Consider the following 25,847-nt stretch of genomic DNA (forward strand, 5'->3'; position numbering starts at 1 on the left):
TCCAGAAGTCACATAATCGCTGTTAGGTTTCTCTTTCTGACAAATCGAGCTGCGCTGCCATAAATAGAATAACCACCGGCGAAAGCAAAACCAAGTACAGATTTTAAAAGGTAAGTCAAAACATCCAGCTGTGTGAAGAATAAAGCATAATTTACTCGGTGTGTGATCGCAGTCCTCGCTTCCCACCGCCACCGTTACTCTCATCTCTCACTTGCTGACTATAATCTGGAAATCACACATTACTATATATGCCCGGCCCAACCCTTTTTTATGAGTTGCAAATTAGAGGCAACCCCAGATACTCTGGGCTTATCAGCAATAATTTTATTAAGGATTAATCTGGCGCTCGTTGTACTTTCAGAGAATAATGAATAGGAGAAATCCTCGCATTTTTTGGCCGCTCTCCACCAACCTGTCTGCGTTGTGACGCAGAAGGACGATACTTAAAGCGGGATTAGCTCTAGCAAGACATTAAGTCCAGCCTCCTGTATTGAGACGTGGTACACGCACCCCCCCGCCCCTCATCCTATTCCGGAGATCGGAAATAGGAGGGTTTTGCATGCATACAGCAACCAGTCAGCACTTCGGGCTCAAGCATACGGGCGTGTTGTTGGATCATCGGGTGAAGCGTTACCAAAGACTACGGGCGGCAACGGTGGCAGCACCGGCGTGTGATCGGGCACCCCGGCCAGATAAAAACACAACCTCTGGAGAGTAAAAAAGTAAAAACGATCCATATTCCATAAGCATTCGCGCAGTCTGCTTTGAGCTCTTGCATCCGGATGAACAGACATGGGGGAATGGACCATCCTGGAGAGGCTCCTGGAGGCGGCTGTCCAGCAGCACTCCACTATGATAGGAAGGTAAGGAGAAAAATGGCCAAAAGTAGCCAAAATTAAAAGTTACGCGTATTAGAATTTTGCGCACAGACTGACACCGAACTCTACCAATATGACAATATATCCAGTTGAAGTGTTACCCAATATTATGTTCATGGTATTGGTGACACCCAAATAAATATTAAAAAAAATAGATGTGTTTGTGAGCATCTTTTAATAAGATGGTCGTCGCGATTAAGCTGTGACAGTAGGTTACGAATTTAAAATGGTGCTTTTGTGTTTCAGCACTGGACAGCTCCCAAACAAGCGTTAGGTTATGAATCAAATGTTGACAACGTCTGTAAACCCCTATCCTCTCAACTCAGTCGCTGATTTAAATCACATAAAGCAAAATATACTTATTGTTTGCATTTCCCCCTTTTGTTTTTGTTTTCTTTTAGGATCCTATTAACAGTGGTGGTGATCTTCCGGATTCTGATTGTAGCGATAGTTGGAGAGACAGTCTATGATGACGAGCAAACCATGTTCGTTTGTAATACCTTGCAACCGGGCTGTAATCAGGCTTGCTACGATCAGGCATTCCCGATCTCTCATATCAGATACTGGGTGTTTCAGATTATAATGGTGTGCACCCCGAGTCTCTGCTTTATTACCTACTCGGTGCATCAGTCTGCAAAACAAAAGGAGCGGAGGTACTCGACCGTGTTCCTGTCGCTGGATAAGGATCAAGATCCGATAAAGCGAGACGACAGCAAAAAGATCAAAAACACCATTGTGAACGGAGTACTTCAAAACACGGAGAACTCGACTAAGGAAGCGGAGCCCGACTGTTTGGAAGTGAAGGAGATCCCCTGCTCGGCCCTGAGAACTACTAAGTCAAAAATGAGACGGCAAGAAGGTATTTCAAGATTTTACATTATCCAAGTGGTTTTCAGAAACGCGCTGGAGATTGGGTTTTTAGTAGGTCAATATTTCCTCTACGGATTTAATGTCCCCGCAGTTTACGAGTGTGATCGATACCCTTGCATAAAAGATGTAGAGTGCTATGTCTCCAGACCGACGGAGAAGACCGTGTTTCTGGTCTTCATGTTTGCGGTCAGTGGGATTTGCGTGGTGCTCAATTTAGCAGAACTAAACCATTTGGGATGGAGGAAGATCAAAACGGCGGTGAGAGGGGTGCAGGCCAGGAGGAAGTCCATTTACGAAATCAGGAATAAAGACCTGCCCCGCATGAGTATGCCCAATTTTGGCCGTACTCAATCCAGTGACTCCGCTTATGTGTAGTCTTCGGAGTGGACGATACAATGCATATAAAAAGATTATTATTAAACCGTGAAAATTCCGCTTGCCACTGACATTTGTGTTAGGCGGGGTGGATGGATTTTTATTTGTCTTTTATAGACAACAACTATTAATGTGGATTGTGTGTATGTTTATCTTACTTATCAGAAAGCACTAATGCGACTTTTTAGTAAGGTTTATATTTTGTACAAAAAAAACAATAATAATAAACAAATAAATAAATGAATAAATAAATAAATAAAGTGCTAGACGAAAAGCATAACCTGGACGTGTTCACACAGCTATTCGTTTGTACACTAGATCTACAGTTTCAAAAGTGTGAAAGTAATTTGCACTAATGAACACCCGAAGCCAAACGTACCCGGTATGTGTGTTGTTGGGTGTTTTTAACGTTTTCCACCGATTTTAGACACCTCACACCATAGCGATGAAACACATTGACTGGCTGTGTTTGGAAGACAGAGGATACTTCAGATTTATACATATATATATATATGTAATATGAATATATCGATCAAATATGACTACAAATTAAATATATAAATATATATATATATATATAATACATTAGCATTCAATTGTATGTTTTTACTTGCCTGTACTCACACCACTGACCTTAACGTAAGTAATCATTTCATTGCTTTAAAGTTGCATTGCAAAGCAGTGTCGGGCGGGTTTTCAGCAATCGCTAACGTCTGTGACTTCCTTAATTTATTACACACCAAAGCAGCAACTGCTTTCATTTGTGAAAAGTGTTTTACCGGTTTTGTGTAATCAAGTGCCATACATGTACATAGATATATACTTATAAATATATACGCATATTATAATCGTCATCATGAAAGCTATATTACATGTTTGGATTATGAAAAATGCAGCCGCCCTTCCTTTCCAGTTTGAATCCTTGTCATTTAAAAGAATCGAATTAATCTTTATATTTTTATTTAGCAGATGTTTGAAAATAACACAGGACTATACTTTTATGCAGAAGAAGGAGATACACGTGTTCCTGACCGTTACGAAGCTAAATTAATTATAGCACAAGTCTAATTTGTATTTAACGAAAAAGGGCAATGTCTACCTGCTCTGGTGCTACTGTTTCTTTACATAATGGTTTAAACTGTCACTGTAAGTCGAACCCAAAAGAAAATAAAAATATGGAATGAACGCGAGTTTTGTGTGAAGTGTAATGTTTGCCGGGCGAAGAAACTGCTTCAAGTAAATATAATATCTTTGACAATTGCGGAATTGCCTCAGGGAATGTTAATGATATGTCGTACTGACGAAGGTATGCTTGAACATATGAGGCTTAACGCCTCAGTCGGAAGAATATGTTTGTTAATGAAGGATTTTAATAATTTGGGAGAAAAGCAAGTCTTTTAAGTTACATCCAATTTCTAAAAGAGCTCATACTGTGTTCTTTGTATTCTGCCCGGCTGCCAAAAAATAACCTGCACAAAGTTATTTACACATATGAACGGTGCAGAAAGGTTCTGACAAGGTCAAAAGCACCCTGATGCATTGTGGGAAGCTGACCCGAGGCTTTGCACATGAAGCCCTGGAGCTCATGGGCTCGTTCATCTGCTTAAGGAGGATGCAGAGCGGTAGGTCATCCGCTCTTCATGAAGGTCGCGGCGAAACTGCTGAATCTGGAGCCCCAGCCCCAGAGAGTGGCTTCATGCTGACCATCCGCGATCGGTTTTGGGTGGGAGGTGCAAGGGGGTTGGGGGGGGGGTGCAGCGGAGTATAGAGGCGTGGCTGGGGATGGGGCTGCTTGCTTGCGGCAACCAAGATGACTCTGCAACTCCAAGAAAGAACTGAAAGACCAGCCGGCTGTATGATGCGTCAAGCCGAAATCCAGTGGGAACCCAAAGTTTCTCCCAAGCAGACATGAAAAGAAGGATAAACCTGGGGGGGACACCTTCTCTCGTGGGACGGCTCTCTCTTTCTCTCCCTCTGTCTGTGTGTCTGTCTCAAATTAAAACTTAAACCTGAAAATCCACTTTCCGTATCCTCTCAAAGCTTACGAAATGTAGATGCATCAGAAACTCGATTAGCCAATGACAACAGAGTACACAAAGACTTAATTCTATGTGCTAGTAATTATAGTTTCTGTGTTTTTCCGTTCTTTATTTTAAAAAAGAGCATTTTGGGCATGTAAGAACGTAACTAGTCACAGCATCCCCTGCTTTCTTCAGTGAATGTTGCTGTAAGTGTGACTCGGTCCCTGTTACTCCCAAGGGGAAAACACGCCGTTCCTATATCTGCCAGATCAGTGCAGCTTGCGGAAAGTTGTTCGGTTTTGGAGGAGAATCCAGTCAGCTTTGCTGCAGTTTTGAAGCAGCTCTGTCTGAGCTTCTAGAAAAGTCAGACCACAGTCAGAATCAGTGATGACATTCCTGCTTCGTGCTGAAAGGTATCCAATCACACCAGGAAAATGAATCATAATTGAGACATGCTTATATCACTATAGTAGTCGTTTTTTTTTTTTTTTGGGGGGGGGGTCCACACTTGGTGTGCTCTTACAGGAGCCTAGAATCTCATCAGCATCCCCCTGGTGCCAGATACACCCACGGAGAAGACCGTAAGATGCTGGGCTCTGAAGCCGGGGCTGGTCCCGTCACGCTTGACTGCGGAGTCCGGAGTATCACCGCCAGTCGCAGCCCTGCCCTTTAGCACAGTAATACTTTCCCATCGGCAGCTCTGGCGAGAGCTGCGTTCCCAGGCAACTGCACCCCAAACTTACAGCTGATCCTGATTCATGTCATATGCACCTCCATGGTTTCCTGTCAGCTGACATCTGCATCCACAAGGCCGTTCTCGTTAATTAAAAGCAGTACCGATTGCTTTCAATATACTCACACCTTTAACGTATGTGTCTTTAGACACTGGGTTTGAAGACCTGATGGAAACAGGCTGTGAATGAATGTAAAAATGCAGTGATGATGCATGTTCTTGCCATTTCCTGTCACAGGAGCTGTGTGTGCTGATTGTGATGCGTTCTCCATTCATGTTCGCCATGTTAAGGCAGATAAGTTTCACAGGCTTTCATTGGCTGCTGAGACTAAAGGAATTTGAGCTGACGAATCAGCTTAAAGGTTCCTGTCCTTCACGGAAAATGAGACACAGCAGAGTGGTTGAGGATGTGACCTCTGACCCCGGTGGAACTTTTCCTGCATGGGTGCGGCAGTAATGCATCCAGCTGTGTAAATATATACCTATTGCAGGTGAATTCAGATAAACAGAGCACCAACTGATGGCGAATGTCTTCATGTACAAGAACACCAGCCTCTTCTTCATTAGCATCAGGTAACAGGATCACAGTTCAGCTGGTGTTCAGCCATGAAGGTTGGAAGAAACTCAAACCAGGACATCTATTCAAAACTGTCCATCAAAACTCCATCTGAGTGGATGAATCTTGCAGTAGATGCCATCACTCTGTCTTTGTCATCATTGATTATTTTCTGATCCATAATTGTTTTGCAAATCCTTGTTATTTTATTTTATGCGGGGACAGACTTGATGACATGAGCTCTCACCTTGTATGGGAAGATAAATAATGAGTAAAAAGCATGACTGTGTGAAACGTAGCTTGTTACCAGGCAGGTACATGAGGTTTCACTACGCTCCATCTAAGAATGACCTCACATCTTTTATTCAGACCTGCAAATATGTTGCAGAAAAGAGGTGGTCTTAGCTCCTGGAGACACCCAACATGGCTTCGCGCAGCACAACACGAAAGGCGGGGGTAAATAATTCATCTTCACGCAGCCCGCGCTGCATTTTGCTAGCATACGATGACAGGGATTGGCGTTAAATGCCAAGATCGAGATTGGGAGTCACGGGGTGCCTGTCCGGCCCGCTCATCTGCAGCCGCTCTGAGTGTCGCGCCGAGGCTGCCCATGGCTCAGCAAAGGTTAGAATCCGTTACCCATGAATCCCCGACTGTGTCAGACTCTCTGGACACCGAGGCAGAGGTCACACCTGGAGACATACGGCAACCCGAGTGGGCAGTCATGCAGTCCTGCAGGGGCCCCGAGGGGGATTATCACTGCAGAGAGGATCCAACAGGACACCTCTACCTGATCTCTGGTTCAGCGTCCAGGACAAAGAGAGCTTGGTCACCATGGCAACAGCAGGTATGACATGTTCCTGTCCACAAATTCATCCAGTCAACTTTCTGCACCTTAGAGATCGGCCTTGAATGATCCCATGTGCAAAGTGACTCTCGAAAGGCTTTTCCCCTGGAGCACATGGAAAGAACAGGCACCTCCTCCATGGCTTACACTCAGCCGGCTGGAAACATCTCACACCAGAGCAGCCTTTCCAGTTTGGACAAACAGACACGAAAATGACTCAGAGGCAAACAGCATGTGTGCCAGTGCAAGCTGATTAAAAATTAAAGCTGGGATTAATTCCTACCCACTGGTTTGTGCTTAGGTGCATGTCTAGGAATATGGCAGATTTTTATGTTGAGATGCACTCTTTTTATGCAGCGCGTTTCCGACGCGTTTGCGGCAAAGCCGGACTGATACGCCAAAGCTCAGAGATGATTGGGTGCGATGCTGTCCTGTTTTATATATAAGTTTCCTTTCATTGCATTACTCTAGAGAATCAAAGCACTGAATCATTGTTATACTCAGAAAATAAACCACTAAGGCAATGTTCCTAAGAGCTGAGAGATCTCAATATAGGCACATTAGAGACTTCACAGCAAACAAATTGAGTGCCATTTTCTGAAACACGCATTTTTTTTTTTTAACAAAGAGTTGAAAAACAGTCCGACATGTTTTCTAAAATACTGTGTCTCCTTTTGTCCTGAAAATCATGTATCTGTTTTCCAGGCTATTTCCAGTGCTTGAGGCTTGGCCCTGAGGGAGGGGGGAGGGGGGTGGGGGGCTGATGTGCTGATGCATTTGCAAAACACACACAATAACCTACAGAGGATGGAGTCTGGTTAGCATCGCACACATGGTGCCCTTTAGCGAGTAATGAGACGACCAGCGTCATACGTTGCGTGCAACCTGCCCGAAAGAGGCCTTATTAGCGCCGCACACAAAATGCGCTAACTGACAAAATTGGCCTTGTTAGCTTAGCATCATACACATAGTGCCCTTTAACAAGGAATGATACAGGTTAGCATCACATGTGCAGTACATTATGCAGCCAAATGAGCTTGTCTAGCATTCCAGATATAGCACGCTATAACGAGGACGGGGCACGGCGCAGTCACCACATGCTCCGGTAAGGTAGGGAACACGACAGCTAACGAGTACGGTGAGTCAGCCATACGGCAAAATCCGCTGAGGATTAAACCAGGCCGGCATCAATCACGCAGCGGTCCACACCCTGGGGCGCATGCAGAATTGCAGCCATTTGCATAAATGCGTTTTCGCGCCGGCGCGTGGACGATGTCGGTGCCGCAGAAGTCCCCAGCAGAGGAGCATGCAGCAATGATGCAGAAGGGAATGGACCCCCTTCTGGTGTTCACACACTCATGCTGCTCCCCAGCCTCAGCTGACAGGAACCCGGCCCACTAAACCCAACCCTGTACTGGGCCGAAGCAGCCGCGACCTGATGCTGGGCGAGAGAAAGCTAAATACTGTGACGCATTACGCGAGCCTCAAACCAACACTCCCGCCTTCCCCATGAGAGCAGCTGAGGTGAGGTTTTCTCCAGCTTAAGGGATTTCTCCCCACGCTTTGATCTACCACCAGTAGGAGACAATGATGCTAGTGTGATCACGTCCACATAGTGAGGAGCCCCCGCCCGCCCGCCCCAGACCAGTGCTAAAAACTGAAAGGATCAGCCCCCAGATCTCATCCTGGCTTCTGGACAGAATGCCAGATCTACACTCCTGGTGAGCTGATGCGTTTCCACGGTTACGCCCGATAGCCCACAGTGCTCCATTAGCATCAGGGACCACGGCCCCCAGCTCTGTAGTGACAGAGGGAACCTGTCCGTCTGCAGTGGGTAGGGTGGGGCCAGCGCTCGGCCACTCCTCCTGCTACCAGGGTGTGTGTGTGTGTGTGTGTATGTGTGTGTGTGTGTGCCTGATGCTTCCTGGCAGGTCTGGGCAGCGAGTGCCAGAGACAGCTGGTGTGAAATCAGGAGGAACATTTCAGGAAAAAAAGAAAGTTCACCTTCTGGTGGCCTTGATTGGTCTAAAAATAGTTTATTCTTTTTGATTCCCCAGGTTAAATTCTAAGATGCAACAAAAAAAACCCTGCAGATATGACTCACTAATTTAGATTTTCTTTTTAAAGGTGCGTATGACAGCAAATGCTTAAAACTGTATTTAATATAACTGCTGCATCACGAGTTGTCTCTCTTTGCCACTGACTGGTGGAATTTGGAGCGTGTCTGAGTTTACTTTACCGGACCACTCAACACACACACATTCATGGTGCTTCGTGATCACTGCTAAAGGGTCGAACAGGAGGCACAAAACAGACGGCAGGAGTCTCTTTATATTAAACCGTCATCATCAGATTCTTTGCATTTTGAGTACATCTATAAGCAGACCTACTCAACCACATAACCACACATGTGGGTGCACGTCCTGTGTATAGAGAAGACCAAACGCTATGGCCTAATACTCCAGGGTTTATACTGAGCACAGGTCATTCCAAGCCTTATATTGATGAATACTGTAAGTATACTATGCATGCTAATGCAGCGATTAGACTATGTGTAATGAAAGTGAAGTGAAGGGCTTTCTGAGGCGCAGGTCATCTAAAACGTGCCCTGTTCGAAAAGGACACTTACGAATAATTAAGAACCGCAGCAGAACTTAAGATATAATGCATGGCTGCCCGGCGGTGGCTCGGGGTGATGCGGCGCTCATCCGTCATGGCGGGCAGGGCGCCCGCTGGAACCCGGTACAGACAGCGAGGCTCGTCAGCCAAGACAAGATTGAGTTGCGAGGTCGGGCACGCTGTGGACGGCCCGGCAGCGGAGGAGAACGGATAGGCAGCGCTGAGGGCGTCTCCGTGACGATGCCGCCGCGCTCCCCTGGCAGCCGGACAAGGGGCCGCGGACCGTGGTGCATAAATGGTTCCAGACCATTTGCTGGTCAATGAAATGAGCGGGCAGGCCTCTGCAATCAGCCACAAAGCGCTCCTTGTCTGATCTGATTAGTCACCTCGCAGTTCAGCCTGATAAGTGACTCTATCAGACGGAGGAGGTTTCTGGAGGGGGTGGTATTCACAGCTACTCCCCCACCCCCACCTTCGTGCGCACCTTTAAACACACACACACAGAAAAACCTTAGGGAGGAGGGGCTTCCCTCTATATCATGTCATCTAGGTTCTTTATCACCAAATTCTCTGTAAGAAGCCTGCAGAGAGAAGCTGTATCCTTTTTTTTTTTTTTTTAAAAAAAAAGAAGGTTCATTAGTGCTTCTGAAACCCCCGTCTTATGGAAGGTTCCGTCAGAAGCCTCCAACTTCTGCCATGAGAGACTCCCTGCCCCACGACAGCGTCTGGCCCCTCATGCCCAGGATGAACTGAAGGCGCTAATTAGACTGAGGTACCCCACGGAGCGCGGCTCAGCTCGGCCTGCCAGGAGCGACTCCCTGCTCTCAGCCCCTTGGTATTTCAGCTCACTGCAGAGGAGCCAAATATGCATCAGAGTGCTGCAACCTCCTGCAGCCGCTCACCCGCAGGCACACCCCCTAGGCTCCGCCCACCCCAGCACCAGAAACCTATAGCAGCTAGTCTTTAAGGTCACATGATGAGTTGGGCAGACGCTGAGCTCGATGGAATGCAGGGGATCAGTGGGGTGGAGGTGTTGGGATGTGGGCTCCAGAAGCTCGTTTATGGCTGCAGCTGCAGGCTTGTCAGGGACCGGGGGACACGCTTGAGCTCCGCCCCAGCACACAGGCCTGTTGAGAGGGGACTGCATTAGACCCAGAGCAGCACTTGATCTTCTCCGGCCATCAGGGGCAGCAGACTGTGTGTCTGTCAGGGCGCCTAACCCTTCCGACCAGCCCCCAGAGAATAATTGATCCCATGACCTTGTTGAGAAAGGGGTCAATCAGAGTCAGCAATCAGGATTGCAGGGGACGCCATGGCGACGCCTACACATCATATGGGGGGGGGGGGCTCTTTCATGGAACTGTGCAGGAAGGACCGGCTGTCCCGTTCGGATGCAATTCTCTTGACAAGGTGAAGGTAAGACAAGTACCCCCCCCCCCCCCCCCCCAGGTGCCAGCTGAGGCAAATAACCGACTTCCCACATTAGGTCAGTACTTCAGCAGCAGGATTGACAACCGACACCCATTTCTTGGGTGCCAAACCCCCCCCCCACATTCACACTCACACGTCTAGCCCCGCCTCCTCTGATGCAGATGATCCGCCCCTCTCAGGCGAGGCCAAGGGGGGGCACTCCACATCTGGCCTGGCCTGGACCGCTCACCCCCAAGTGACCTTGCCAGGGCCCCATGTGGTGTCCCCTTTCTGGGGATGGGCAACCCCCCAAATTCGGGAAAAACACCCCATCTCTGGGACTATCGCCCACTGCAACGTATGCTTGTTATTTTTTGTGCAAAGACATGATAATGCCTCAAGTGTAGATGAAAGAGGGAAGGTTCAGATGGAAGCTGCTCTTCTCAGGTGAGAAGATGCCCTAATGAAGCCAGTCTAGAGACAGAGAGAGAGAGAGACTGCAGAGACATCCGGAAGACGTACGAGTGAATCCCCAGCGATAGACAGAGCAGGCTTGGAGGTAGCCTGTGTATCTGTTGGTTCATTACTCTTTTAGTTTCCCCGCCCTTTACTCACTACCTATGCGGCTCTCGCTGGATCTGCAGAGGTATAAATAGTGCAGATTATCAAGCTAATGAAGGCAGACGAGCAGATTGGAGCGGAAAGCAGCAAGCATATGGCGCTCCTGGAAGGAAAGTGCGTTAAGCATGATCCCGAATCGGGAGCGCGGCCCGCGAGACGGAGAGGGTGAGGGGTGCGAGACAGACGACCACCGCAGGGCCCCCTCGGGGGAGTGGGGGGGGGGTCACCAATGGCCCCTTTTTGCTGCTTCCGGACAGGTTGAGTCACACCCCATCGTAAGGGGAGCCAGGGTCCTGCAGCCCGGATTAGTGCAGGTGTCACGGAGGGGTACAAGGAGGGCGAGGTGAGGGGACTCTGCCACCAGGACGTGTCACTGCCAGGCCCCACCAGCGGGGGTGGGGGGGGGGGGGGGGGGAGGCTTGCCCTCACCTGCTGTCCTGCTGCCAACAGCCCAATGAGCAGCCAAGTGTCCCGCTTAGAAGCCTCCGCTGCCCCCAGCTCTCCTCCCGCATCCTCCTCTCCTCCCTTATTCCTCCCGTTCATCTCTCTCTTTTCCTCTCCTAAACAGGGATCGTCACTTTTCTCTTTTATTATTTCTTCCTCGCTACGTTAAGCGGAAGGATCCGGAAGGCGCGGCCGAACAGCGCGTCCCACAGCCTCTGCGCCGGTACAGGAGCAGCTGCTGGCTCCGCGGGAGATGGAGCATCTCACGACTGCGGCTCTGCGCCCGTCAGCGGCGACGGCGGCTCCCGTTCCTGTGCTGGAGGGGGGGGGGGGGGGCTGCATGCACAGAACGCAAGGGTTTCATCAGCCAGTGAATCGCACACTTTGTCCCAGGCAGTGGTATGTAGCGAACTTCAATCGCGGGGCATCGGCATGTTTGATGGCACCCCAGCTGTTGGGCAGTAGCTACAGGTAACTGGAGCGGTCGCCACGCCTGCTGATGGTGCTGTTGTGAGAAAAGCACACAGTACGCCGCACTGATTCACCGTGACACAATCACCCACCAGAACACACAAATTTAGCAGCCTAAACATTCATTCTGTGTAGCAGTTTGTATTATACACTCCTATGTTAAGACTATATATATATACAGTGGTACCTCAGTTCTCGAACTCATTAGAACTCAAATTTGTTAAAAGTTGAACCAACCAGTTAAAAAAAAATTACCTAGAGCTCGATCTGAATCTCAGAAGTCAAACCGTGAACGCCGACCTAAGATAATTTGTACGCGCGGGGAAATGAGTCACGCGGCACGTCTCTCAGCAGAAACAAAGGGTAACGCTTCAATTTCTGCCTCGCATTAGCTGTGATAGCATCGTGCATGTTTACACTAACTGAATACATATATTTAGACAGTAAAAATACATTTAGACAATGATAGACAGTAACAGTAATTATTATTATATAATAAAATACATTTCAAAATAAATATTTCTTATTCATTATTTAAATATTAACAATAAATCATTAATACATTTAATTATAATAATATTGTTGTGCTGAGCAGGGACAGAATGGAGACAAAGGCGCAGACGTCAGGGTATCGGGAATACGGGGTTTAATTACAGGTAAGGCAGGCAAAATGCAGACGGACAATACAATGACCGGACTGGGGAAACAAACTGAAACGCGGACAAAATACAGAGGACTACTGACAACAACCAGAAACAGCTGATAACACGGGGATTCTTCACGGGGTTAAGGAGGGGGCGTGGCTCACGGACGATCGGGGCAGGACACATTGTTTGGATACATTGATTTTCTTACTTTACAAATTACTGTTTTGATAAATGTGGTTAGATGTGTTTTCTTGTTTTATCCGGTTCATTTTGTGTTTAAATGCTAAAAAAACATATTTAGGTGTATTTTTTTGGGGCCAGGAACCAATTAATTGGTTTTCCATTATTTCTCATGGGAAAAATTCAATCCGGAGTTCTGAACAGATTAAATTCTAGTTCTGAGGTACCACTGTATATATCTTAATTTCTCAGTTACTCAGTTCCTCTAAGCTGACTAGTTTTAACAAGATGTCTGTCCTCTCATCTCTATCCATAGTGTCACATTACATGTAATTCATTCATTTATCATTCTATGTAATTCATCATTCCTTCATTGGCAATATAATAATAATAATAATAATATCTATAGTTATATTTACTGTGATCATTGCCCCGCCCACTTTGTTTTCATTGGTCTCTCATTTACATCCGACATGAAAGCCCGTGGTGACTGGGCGGTTTGGATCTTCTCTGGCACATGCAAACCCCATGTGATACTTCAGCTCAGGCCTGGCTACATTAAACTGGGCTTTTTCTGAGAACGTCATGATCAGTCCCCATCCCCCAGGTCATTTATCTGTCCTTTAACGTGTCTCCCATGGTTCCATCCTCCCTCCGCTGATGCCAACAAACCCAACGCGACGAGGCGAGTAAGCAGAGCTCTGACTGCTGCTGTGAACAGTTTGTGCGCATAAAAGCACATTCCTGTGAAAAATAAGACACTAAGAGAGTACAGGTGAAATGTGATGCAAGGGAACAAAGGCTGGGGTAGGTAACTCACAGCGGTTCTGGAGCAGGATCAGGGTCACGACCTTCAGGGGGGTGCAGGTTGCGTAAGCTCATATGGAGAAGGTGATCTATGCAGGTTAGAAATTCAGCACGGATATAGATGGTCCAAAGATGCCCTTGCAAGCCTGCTGTGTGCACGACTAAAAATGGATGGTGCTGAGTGGCAGGGAAGGTTTTATCCAGATGACAATTAGCACACATAATAATGAAGAGAACTCAATGAAAGGCATCCGCCTTCACGTCAGAATGTGCAGAGAACTCTGCGTTTGAGCCCCGGAAATCTCTGCTTCTTTTTATTGAACTTCAGCACAGTCTCGCTGGGAATAGCTGCAGCCGTAGCTGCAGCTTAAAGGAAATAAACGACGTGGCCCTGACGCTGATGCGTGTCGAAGGCGGGTCAGCACGAGCCCGGCCTAACGCGAGACGCCTCCGCCCCCCCGCGGAGCCTTCCGGACACATGGGGAAGGTGAGGATGCTTTCCGCTCCTCACATTTCTGCTCCATGGACTCCTTTTGCGTGCACACACGATGGGTGCGATCGATGTGGTATTTTTAGATCCACACACCTGATCCCGACGTCAAATAGGTGCTCGGGTCTAATATTAAACACAAACATACATACTTAGTTTCAGAAACACCGCGCCTGCATCGCGCAAAGGGCACATTCAGCCAATGAGACATTCAGGGTCTAATACAAGCTTCCGAGTCACATCCCACAGTCCCAGGGATGTGTAGGATAAACTGGTGGAAGCGTTGCTAGGCCTAAGGGGTTTTAATCAGGCAAATCATGGCTAACCCCTCATTCCCCTGAGGACCCCAGATGACTGCCCACCCGGAGGAGATCGCTGGTTCACGGCCAGAGGCTTTCACATGCTCTCACGTACAATAAACAAAGGCTTTTCCTTCGTTTACCCAGCCTGCGGGCTCAGACGGCTCCAGCTGTGGTACGTGCCGAGATTTCCATCACACGTCATTGGGCGAGTGAAGTAAAACATCTCCGGCGCTTCCCCTCTGTCAGGCGCGGAAGAAAGGAAAGACGCGCTGGCACGCACACATGAAGACACACCTGGCAAACGGTCCCTGTCACGCCCCTGTCGCAGCCTCTGCCGTACGCCCCCACGCGCCACACACACCGCGCAGTGACGGCGGAGCCAGGAAGTGAAACGGAAACACCAACACACACACACACACACACTGGCTCCTTGCGGCGTGACTGCACCTTGCAATGCAGAGGAACAGGAATGCGTGCCAGTGACAATCCTACCAAGGGGGGGGGGGGGGGGGTATTTAGTGTGGATTCGTCAGTAACGAGGGTGGGGCACTTTATCATGGCTCTACTTAAGCCTTTGCCAGGTTCAGCAGTAGTCGTGACAGAGAAGCCAAGCTGAGGTGCCCCTGTTAGGACCCTCCAAGGCTGTCTCTGCTGCCTGATTCGCCTTCAGAGGGCCATGCGATATGGAACGTCCCTCCTGAAGACTTCCTAACGTCCAGCCGCTCTCACGGAGTAGGGGGCGGAGCGTCTACACCCCGCCACCCAACACTACCACACGCATATCAGACCGACAAGCTCTAAGGAGCTCCAGGATAAAGAGATTAGACTCTCTCAGCCGTCTTGGCAGGCACAGCGGACGGACGCTAATCCACATCGGCACACGCTGGCCGTGTGACGCAACCACGCATGAGCTCAGCGTGGGAACCTTCCTTAGAGTCCTACCAAAAGACACCAGGCTTTAGGATGACGGGCGGCATGACGCATGCCCAACCTCCCCGCATCACTTCCTGTCTAGAGCTGGTCCTGGCATGTCCCCAGCAGAAGTCTATTAATACAGCACAGTAAATCAGGGGATCCCTCCCCAGTCATAAGGAATAACCCCCCCCCCCCCCCCCCGCCAGCCTCTGGCCTGCTTTTCCTTGTGATTAGCAGTAGATTACCAGGCCGACTCGTGCGCTGAGGAGATTAATGAGCTCCTTAAACATTATGCCGATGACACTGCTAAAGAACACTGCCAAACGAATCGTCGGCAGGCCTGCATGCGTCGTTTCCATGGCATCCCATCATATTAACGGGCACCTGTCAATCACGGGGTGGGGGGGGGTTTGAATGTTAGCTCACATTGCCTCGCTGGCTGCGGGGGCACGAGTGACCCGTCATGCTCTCTTCCCAACCTTCAGCCCTGAGCTCACCTTAAATGCAGGAACCTGAACGCCTCTCCGTGGATGCATCCACTCCTCCTATTTCCTCAGGAAATCATTTAAAAGGGCCTAAAAGGATCACAAAGGTAAGCCTGAGGGCCCCCTCTGATATTCAGGCGTTTAAGAAGAAGCTCTATGTGGCCAATGAGCTCCATCGAGCAAAATCCCTGTGAATAATGCATGAAGATTCAGATACGCGGGTCACCAGTGCTGAGCACAGTGTGTGTGTGTGTGTGTGTGTGTGTGTGTGTGTGGGATAGCTGGCGCCTCTCGGAGGCCAGAGACATGCTGAGCAAGGATTAAGGAAAGGGTGACCCTACATTCCACATGCACACATTCAGAATACAGACACATTCACACACACTCATTCACTCAGAAGGCTCACACACTTCCCTGTTCTGGCTGCAGCAGCAGTCAGTGGGACCCTGGGGCCTGTAAAAATGGCCCCTCCCTTTCTCCCCCCCCCTCCCTCCCTTGCTTCCTTCCTCCATCAGGACGCACTCGCTCCCCGGCGTGCCCCCATTCAGCCCGGCTCCAGGCCCCTGATCAGATTACCACCAGCCTCCGTCCTTCTCTGCTGAAATATCCCATTTCCAGCGGGAGCACCGAGTCTGCAGGAATGACACGTCCCGCAAATGTGTTTATGGCCTCTGAGGGCGGACGCCTGCCAGTCCCCCTGCTATGCAGCAATACGCTCATGCATAATTTACACTGTCTCTCAACACACTCATTATTTAAGCAAGTCTTCGTATATGAGCGGCTACGATCGCTCAGGTGCGAGTGTTAGCACTGAGACTGTCATTCAGCAGCAGTTTACGCATTTAACCCAAGAGAAGGAAATACTTCAAATTCAAAATAATACCAGCCTCTGTACCCAAAATAAATAAAGGAGTACCTCATAAATACCTACTGCTGTTAAGACTTATGACTGAAAAGGTACACTTCAAAAACAAAGGATGGAACACGGGCTATTTTTGTACACTATAAGCAGATAAATGGAAATGCTATTTTGCCTCTTGAATTTTGTTTAGCAAATTATTGTGAAAGCTGGCTGAAAGTATACCATCAGATGCTGTGGGCCTTTGTGGGTTCAGTTCTGCTCAGTTTTGATGGCATTAGTAACTGTTCCATCACGTTCCTGAACCAGGCAAAGAGACTCATTTTAAACTCCCGTGAGACAGGAGGATTGTAAATGTGTCTGTATCTTCTTGCTGGAGTCAGGGCTGCCTGAAACGTGCTGCTACTGAGAGGAAGGATTCCTCCCCTTGCATCGGCGCGGACAGCCACTTTACCGGCGTAATCCTCAAGGAAGATTACGATCAACGCAGCCCTGCGCTAATTCCAGCTGATCGTCATCCCCCACTGCCCACGGAGAGCTCGACGATGGAGACACCCCTTCCTCAGTTTCCATAGAAACAGTCAACACAAGTTACATCTTCATACACTGGTGATACAATCAAGCTCAGCCTGAACGGAGGGGACACAGATTTGGTTTAGGGCCCTGTCCCTCTGGTCTTCATTTCCCTTCCAGTTTAGGACAGTTTTGTCCCCGTGATGCAGATATTAGTGGCACATTGCTCTCTGAATCCACTGTTTAATGGTTTGTAAAGTTAAACCCAACTGTCTTTTAACTGAAACTCACCCTAAAACTCAGTAGTACACAATAGCAGATCAGGATCTTAGTACACAATTTGCACATTTCAATTTTTAATTTTATCTTATTTTTTACAAAAAGCACTATTAATAACTGGGTAAGACCAAAAACACAAAAGCGCAGTGTTGAAATAAGTTTCCTAAGCTGCTGTTCATCTTTAGTTTTCGAGGCAGACAAATCGCTCTCTGAATTGGGCTGGTTGATTTATCAAAGTCTGATTTTGCAGTACTTTGATTTTTAGTCAATAAACTGAGCAGTTACTCACCAGCAGATGTGATGCCTGTGCTGAGTTAGGAGGAACCTCAAATAAAATCATTATGAGGTCATGCACCCAGAGAGGGACCCTTCACTCACAGCCAACTTTGTCAGGAGTCACCCCAGCATAAGTCCACACCTCACACTCTTTGGAAGGAGGTCTACCTAAACCTAGATGAAGCTGAATGCGTCAGGCTGAAGGCCTTATAATGAACCCGAGGAGTGTTCTGCCTTCAAAGGAAACCGCACCGCGGTGCATATCAGAGTATCAGAGCCGAGTGACACCAGCTGCTTCTCCTGGCAGATAAAGCAAGACTCTGACAACAGCCCCAGTGGCTGGTGGGTTGCTTTCATTCTTCCATTTTTCTCCTAGCTGGGGGAAGGCGCTGTCACTGCATATCAGGCAATCTGTACACGACCGCTTCCCGTTCTGAGATACCGTCTGCTTATTGCTGCGGGCCACTTAACTTGCTCTCACTCTGTCACGCCCGGGCACCGCTCACGAGATACGAGGCACAGGAATCCAGGTAAATAGGTAGATGAAAAATTAGGGGCAGAGCGGCAGCGTAACTGGCATGTTCCGTGTACTTCCACGTGTGCTCCCTGACGGCCCGCGCCTGTGAATGGAAATGGTGCCCTCCTTGGCACGGCTCAGAGATTAGCAGGACGGTCACGGCTGATGGGCGCTTTGTCTCCATCAGTGCAGACTCTCCTGGAGAGTAGGAGCCAGCACGGAGGGGGGGGGGGGGCAATTTGTCAACCCACTTCCTTAGCTGGAATGAGCCGTCCAGCCAAGGGCGGCCTATGCCAGCTCTCACATGATGGAACGGCATCTCCAGTGGCCTACATGCATACAGGAGTCTAAAGTGATCCTGAGTCTAATGTAGTCCTGTACTAGAGACTATGCCAAGGTCACGGTAAGATCTTTAAATATAACTTACAGAGCTTACTAAGTAATATTGTATTTATTAATCATCCAAATACACATAATATATCACAGTTTTAGAACAAAGACAGAAATTCACATAGATATATAGTCATGTAGAAAAATGGTCGCGTAACATGAATGAAAGTCAAACTAGAGAGACTAAAACTCTGTTCCAGTCATGCTATTTCTGTCCAGCTGGGACAAAGATCAAACACGACAGATCAGTTTTCTTCTCCTGGTGAGATATCTGATCACCATTGAATGATTTTCAGCCCAATGAGGTTTTAAACACAACTGGGAGTTTTGGGTTTCAAGATGGACCAAAACTTTTCTGGGATGGTTTCTCATGTTTAGGACAGTGAAACTGGGTCCCATGACAGCAATCCAGCACGTTTGCCTCACCTGAATATGGGGTCAACAAACAGACAGACAGGCAAAAATGACCAGAATTTCCTTTAAGGGGAATTTGATGTCTCTGCAGAGACGCCTTCCATTAAACTCCTGGAGGATTTCATGAAGTCTTAGAACCAGTCTTACAGTGATAGGATTACCAGCGAGGCGGTTCAGAGTATGAAAATCAGGGGATAAGAATGGATTATGGTACTGAAGGCACATCAGGTGAGAGGCTTCCTATAATACCTGCCCCCCTCCCCCAAAAAAGGATCAGATTCTTTTCTATTTAACAGTAAACAACTTATATTACAAATGTAATGGATGCCGATGCTATTTTTACAGACCACAGATTCTGACCATCAAGCGAGAGGAGGAAGAGAGGACATACAGGAACAGCAAGAATTGCGGACGCAAAACTGGATATTCATATGACACTTTTAATGTTTTATTTTTAAACTGGGAGCACTTGACTGTATGGGAGAATGTGATTGGTGGACTGTATGGGAGAATGTGACTAATTCAAAATGTAAACATCTCAGGTTGAGCCCCCATGCTGAGGGAACACGGTGCAGTAACATTCAGCACCTCACGCTACGTCTGAGTCCACCATCGAACCATCTAACTTAGCTACTTAAGGAAGCAGCTCACAGCAGGTCCTGGCTCACTGCTGCCACTGGGGATATTTCTGGTGTTTCCTAGTCAGCACTAATTTAAATCAGTCGATATCTTAACAGATTTTCAGGATATCACCCAGTTTCCTTTAATTGCTCCGTAGAACTATTGGATTTTGACAGAGAACCCTGACGGTTTGTCATACCACGTTAATACAATATCTATGAAGGTCACACGTTTCATTTAAAGTTTAAAGGAAAGTTCCTTTTTTAATAAAAAAAATCAGCAGCCAGTCAGGCAATATAGCTGTAAGACTGGCGTGCAGGTTACCATTCCCAGAATGCTTTGCCTGGATGTGAACGTGTGCACCCACGCAGGAGAGCATCTTTTTTTTTTTTTTTTTTATTGCCCACCACCCCCCCCCCTCTTCGGAGGACAACTTTATTTTACATTACATTCAAGAGTAAAGATTGTGGCCGCTCCGAACTCACCAGTACCGTGGAAAAGGAGAAAAACAGGGGGGGTACAGAAACAACAAGCGTAAATAACAGACATCAATCACCATGGGGAGAGGGGGAGAGAGAAAAGAAAAAAAAAAGGTATACAGAAATAATAACACTAATAATGTAGGCGGGATGGAAAAAAGATGAAGTATAGGGGAATACAGAATACAAACAACCATAAGAAACATAACACTCATCAAACAACAAGAATTATAACAACATCAGTGATACTAATAATAATTAATACAAATCGGTATTATATATATGTAGCATACACACACGTAATCGTACCGTTATATATGTATATTTCAATTCCTAAATCTATAACATACCCTAAAAAGTAATAATAATAATGATATTGATCGCTCAACCAGTCTTGTATGCATGTGCAAGTGTAGGTGTGACCTGATTTGTCATTGGATGTGCTGGCATTTAATGCCGTCAGGGGAGGCGGCAGCACCCCCCCCCCCCCCAGGCCCAAGGCGAGGGCAGGAGAACCAGGCAACCAAGGCCACCCTACTGCCCCCCCGGCACAAGGGCCCACAGCCACGCATCCCAGAGACAACCACCCGCCCAACCCGAGAGGGAGCCCGCGAGGGACTAAGGGGGCGCCAACCCCCGCACAGGGAGGCCCGCAGAGGGAGGACGGGCGGCGAGCCCCCCAGCCCCACCCGCAACCCCCCCACCGGGGCAGGCGGGTCCAGGGCCGAAGGGCCCCACCCACCGGGACCACCCCCCCCACCCCCCGGCGGACGGCCCCCCACACACCGGGGGAGCCCCAGCCCCCCCAGCCCGTCCCCCGGGAGGACGGGCCGCCGCCCACCGCAGCGACCCGGCACGCCTCCCCCCCAACACTGCAGGATGATCCAAGGGGGGCCCATACAAAGAGCCCCCCCCCCCACCCGGGAGCGGACCCGCGGCGACCGGGGAGCGGCAGACACCCCGCCCAGCCCAGACCGAACCCCCCAATCCGCCTAGCAGGGCCCAGAGTGTCCCAAGATTCCCCGGACCGCCCGCCAGGGCCCCACCACCGCGCAGCAGAGCCAAGCACCACCCGGCCCGCGGCCCAAGAGAGGAGGCCGCCCATACCCGCCAGGGCCACCCGAACCCCCCCATGATGGGTCTTCCCCCCGGCGGGCCACCCCACCCGCACAGGGCCAGAGACAGAGAGTTAGGGGGGGCCCCTCAGCCCCCATCCCCTCCCTGACCCATGTTGGTGTGAAGTGTGCATGTACATGTGTGAGAGAGTTGTGTGTTTATGTCTACTATGCATTAAAATTAGTGGGTGCAGTTCGGGTATGAGGGCCCCACCACTGGCAGTCCCCCATCCCCCTCCCCGCACCCCCAAGGCCCTAATGTAATATGGACTGCGTATATGACTAAGGCTGGAGAGCATCTTGACGCTGCTGTCTCCCAGGACCTAAATGCATGGCTCCAAGGCTGGCCTGGTCAGGGCAGGCTTGGGGGAGCAGGGGGGAAGGAGCCAGAGGGGCTGACAGATCACACCCAGACACCACGATAACATCTCTCCACACTGCCCGCTGGCTGATTACACTGGCGATCAATTCTGGCGGGAGGTATTTATGGCCCCGAGCCAATAAGGGCCGGCTTTGGGTTGAGCTCTAGGGGAGGGGTCGCGGTGGCCCTGAGTTATCGCCGGCAGGGTACTTGCCCCACGATTTATGCTTGGGTGCAGGGGATCCTTAAGTATGGCCGCCTGATGAGAATGTATAATCAATAAGCTAATAGCCAGCACAGCGGCTTGCCGGGCGCGATTTATGGGCGCGCTTTAATCGGTGCCCCAGCCAGGCCCGGAGTCCAGCCTCGAACCCGGGCCGACCATTTAAAAGCCAGGACATGGCAGGTCTGACAGCCACGCTCAGCCTCGAGCATGCAGACCCATTAAGTTTCATTTTAAAAAGACTTTTACCACATAAAACCACAGACCATAAGTGGGGCTCAGTAATCACACTGCACCGCCCGATAAATAAAATCCATGGCGATGTGTCACAAACATGCCAGGCATGTAAACCAAAGGCTTGTTCTTGTCTTATTAAATTTATAGCAAACCATCCTATTTAACAGTGTATCCATTGTAACAGCAGCATGATTTATGAAAGCGAAATATCTGACCTAAGGGTATAAGAGAGAGACCTTCCAATGATTCTCTGTACAAACAGCAAGTAAGAATCAGATCCTCTGTTGACACCGTTCTGGAGAATTTGACTGCCCCGCTCTGCGGAGAATGTAAGAGAGCCTGCATCACTGCCCCCTTCCCTCCCTTCCCCATCCCTCCCTCCTCCACGGTAGAGCAAAGATTGATTAAATCAACCAATTTCTCACAGGAGACAGATGTTCGAGTCCCACGACTAAATCAGCCCGTCGTAAAAAAAAATTCAGGAGAAGGCATGGCAATCCATCATGGGTAACGGCCACACGCGTCGGGGGCCCACGAAGCGGCCGGCTCCTCAGCCGTGTCCGACAGCTCCATCTCCTCATTTATGGCCTCTGTGGGCTGCCTCTGTGGGCTGCCTCAAGGGGAGGCGACCCGGTTTTGGAGCACTGCTCCCCCCTCTCATCTTGGCAGCACCCAGGGGGGTGGGGTTCTGGTACAGTGATATTATTTGGGCTCAGGGCAGGACAACCGGACAAGCACTCAGATCCAGATAAGACCAGACACTGAGACTTAATACAGATAAGACCAGAGACTGAAACAAAAAGCAGATAAGACCAGGCACTGAGACTCACATTGGATAAGAACAGAGACTGAAACTAAAAACAGATAAGACCAGACACTGAGACTCACATCAGCTAAGACCAGACACTGAGACTCACATCAGCTAAGACCAGACACTGAGACTCACATCAGCTAAGACCAGACACTGAGACTAACATCAGATACGACCAGACACTGAGACTCACATCAGATAAGACCAAACACTGAGACTCACATCAGATAAGACCAGACACTGAGACTCACATCAGATAAGACCAAACACTGAGACTCACATCAGATACGACCAGACACTGAGACTCACATCAGATACGACCAGACACTGAGACTCACATCAGATACGACCAGACACTGAGACTCACATCAGAAATGGCCTGACACTGTGACTTACACCAGATCAGGATTGACACCAAAAATTATTAGACTGCATTCATGAATCATCACCACATTCTGACACAAAATGTTCACACATGCATATTCAACACTTAGATGAGGCACACACATACTGCATATGCTCACGTTAGAAAACCTTGTGCTGCATAAACATGCAATTGAGCTACACCCACATACTGAACACTCACTTAGGTGAGGTACACATACATACTGAACACTCACTTAGGTGAGGTACACCCACATACTGAACACTCACTTAGGTGAGGTACACCCACATATTGAACACTCACTTAGGTGAGGTACACATACATACTGAACACTCACTTAGGTGAGCTACACCCACATACTGAACACTCACTTAGGTGAGCTACACCCATATACTGAACACTCACTTAGGTGAGGTACACCCACATACTGAACACTCACTTAGGTGAGGTACACATACATACTGAACACTCACTTAGGTGAGGTACACCCACATACTGAACACTCACTTAGGTGAGGTACACCCACATACTGAACACTCACTTAGGTGAGGTACACATACATACTGAACACTCACTTAGGTGAGGTACACCCACATATTGAACACTCACTTAGGTGAGGTACACATACATACTGAACACTCACTTAGGTGAGCTACACCCATATACTGAACACTCACTTAGGTGAGGTACACCCACATACTGAACATTCACTTAGGTGAGCTACACATACATACTGAACACTCACTTAGGTGAGGTACACCCACATACTGAACACTCACTTAGGTGAGGTACACCCACATACTGAACACTCACTTAGGTGAGGTACACATACATACTGAACACTCACTTAGGTGAGGTACACCCACATATTGAACACTCACTTAGGTGAGGTACACATACATACTGAACACTCACTTAGGTGAGCTACACCCACATACTGAACACTCACTTAGGTGAGCTACACCCATATACTGAACACTCACTTAGGTGAGGTACACCCACATACTGAACACTCACTTAGGTGAGGTACACATACATACTGAACACTCACTTAGGTGAGGTACACCCACATACTGAACACTCACTTAGGTGAGGTACACCCACATACTGAACACTCACTTAGGTGAGGTACACATACATATTGAACACTCACTTAGGTGAGGTACACCCACATACTGAACACTCACTTAGGTGAGCTACACCCACATACTGAACACTCACTTAGGTGAGCTACACCCACATACTGAACACTCACTTAGGTGAGATACACCCACATACTGAACACTCACTTAGGTGAGGTACACATACATACTGAACACTCACTTAGGTGAGCTACACCCACATACTGAACACTCACTTAGGTGAGGTACACATACATACTGAACACTCACTTAGGTGAGCTACACCCACATACTGAACACTCACTTAGGTGAGCTACACCCACATACTGAACACTCACTTAGGTGAGGTACACATACATATTGAACACACTCTTAAGTGAGCCACACACACTTAAGTAAGGTACAAACATTTACTGAACACATGCTTTTGTGGGACACACACTCATACTGAACACACACTTAGGTGAGACACACACACAATGAACACACTAGGTGAGGAACACCCATGTAATGAAAACATGCTTAAGTTAGCCAAACACACTCAGACAAGCTGCACACATACTGAACACAGCATGCAGGTGTACGGCACAATTCTATCCTGAGCATGAAGTATATCTAATGCCTGAACATGGCAGGTATTTTTGATGTCAGCACAGGAGCGATACGTGGGACTTGTGAAGGGCGACAGCCGGACACATATCCCATCAAGGTCTGACTGCGTTCCCCATGGCTGAAGGGCTAACCGGCTACCGGTGACTGAACACGCTCTGCCCCTGCCTTTACCCCCCTCCCTGGGACATCCACGAGGGACTGGCAGAGTATTCTGAATGATATCTGCGCAGCGAAACTCGCTGCTGCTCTCGGGAAGGAGGTCACCCGTGACTCGCTGCTGCTCTCGGGAAGGAGGTCACCCGTGACTCGCTGCTGCTCTCCCGCTTAATCAATACCCCCATGGCGCCTGTCCCACTTCCAGGGTGTCGACGTACTTACTACACGCTACACGGCACACAAGGCCAGTTACGGGGGGCAATCACACAAACGCCACAGAAATGTAATAATTCCATGAATAACAATTAATCCTTTGAGTTTTATAAATGGCATATAAATCACCTAATAAAGTATGATAGTAAAACACATAATAAAAATGAATAGGTACAGTAGCTGACAGCAAATTACCCATAATGCTGTTGGTAAGGCTGTGCTGTTATTATGGGGTACCTGGCAGGGCGTAACTCAGGAGTTTTTGTCGGCGGTTCCTCTCAGGCATGTGAGGATTGCTGATGCCCTCGTTTAAAGCCAGGCCTGGTCATCCAGGCTGACAGATGCCCCCCCCTCCCTTCCCCCGCCATGCCCCCCCACACCCCCATCATACTGCTGACACCAGGGCTCGGGGACCCGGGACTGACAGGTCTAACGTGACGTATCTGCCTTGACATCCCAGAGCAAGGAGGGATGCGAGAAAACAAAAGTGCTGACTCCGGGCAAGAGGTCACCATCCAGCAGGCCGTGGGGACGGGGGGGCAGCGAGCTGGGAGGGGATCTGGCCGGGGGTGCGAGGACAAGGGCTCCCACAGG

The 25,847-nt window shown here is 48.7% G+C and overlaps 1 protein-coding gene across 1 annotated transcript; it reads left to right on the plus strand.

The window, feature by feature from the left end:
• The first annotated feature begins 490 nt into the window (after positions 1–490).
• On the plus strand, positions 491–3,313 carry gjd2b (gap junction protein delta 2b). The gene is made up of 2 exons (XM_023807727.2): positions 491–863; positions 1,280–3,313. The coding sequence occupies exons 1-2, from the start codon at positions 793–795 to the stop codon at positions 2,121–2,123; spliced, it is 915 nt and encodes a 304-aa protein (XP_023663495.1). The 5' UTR covers positions 491–792; the 3' UTR covers positions 2,124–3,313.
• Positions 3,314–25,847: the final 22,534 nt, after the last annotated feature.

This window comes from Paramormyrops kingsleyae, chromosome 19 (genome assembly GCF_048594095.1).
Source record: "Paramormyrops kingsleyae isolate MSU_618 chromosome 19, PKINGS_0.4, whole genome shotgun sequence".
Classification (NCBI taxonomy): Eukaryota; Metazoa; Chordata; class Actinopteri; order Osteoglossiformes; family Mormyridae; genus Paramormyrops; species Paramormyrops kingsleyae.

Excerpts from the sequence above, each read along its gene's own strand:
- gjd2b (XM_023807727.2), top strand. The coding sequence starts at position 793 with ATGGGGGAATGGACCATCCTGGAGAGGCTCCTGGAGGCGGCTGTCCAG. Across the intron at positions 864-1,279 it reads CACTCCACTATGATAGGAAG|GATCCTATTAACAGTGGTGG; the intron begins GTAAGGAGAAAA and ends GTTTTCTTTTAG.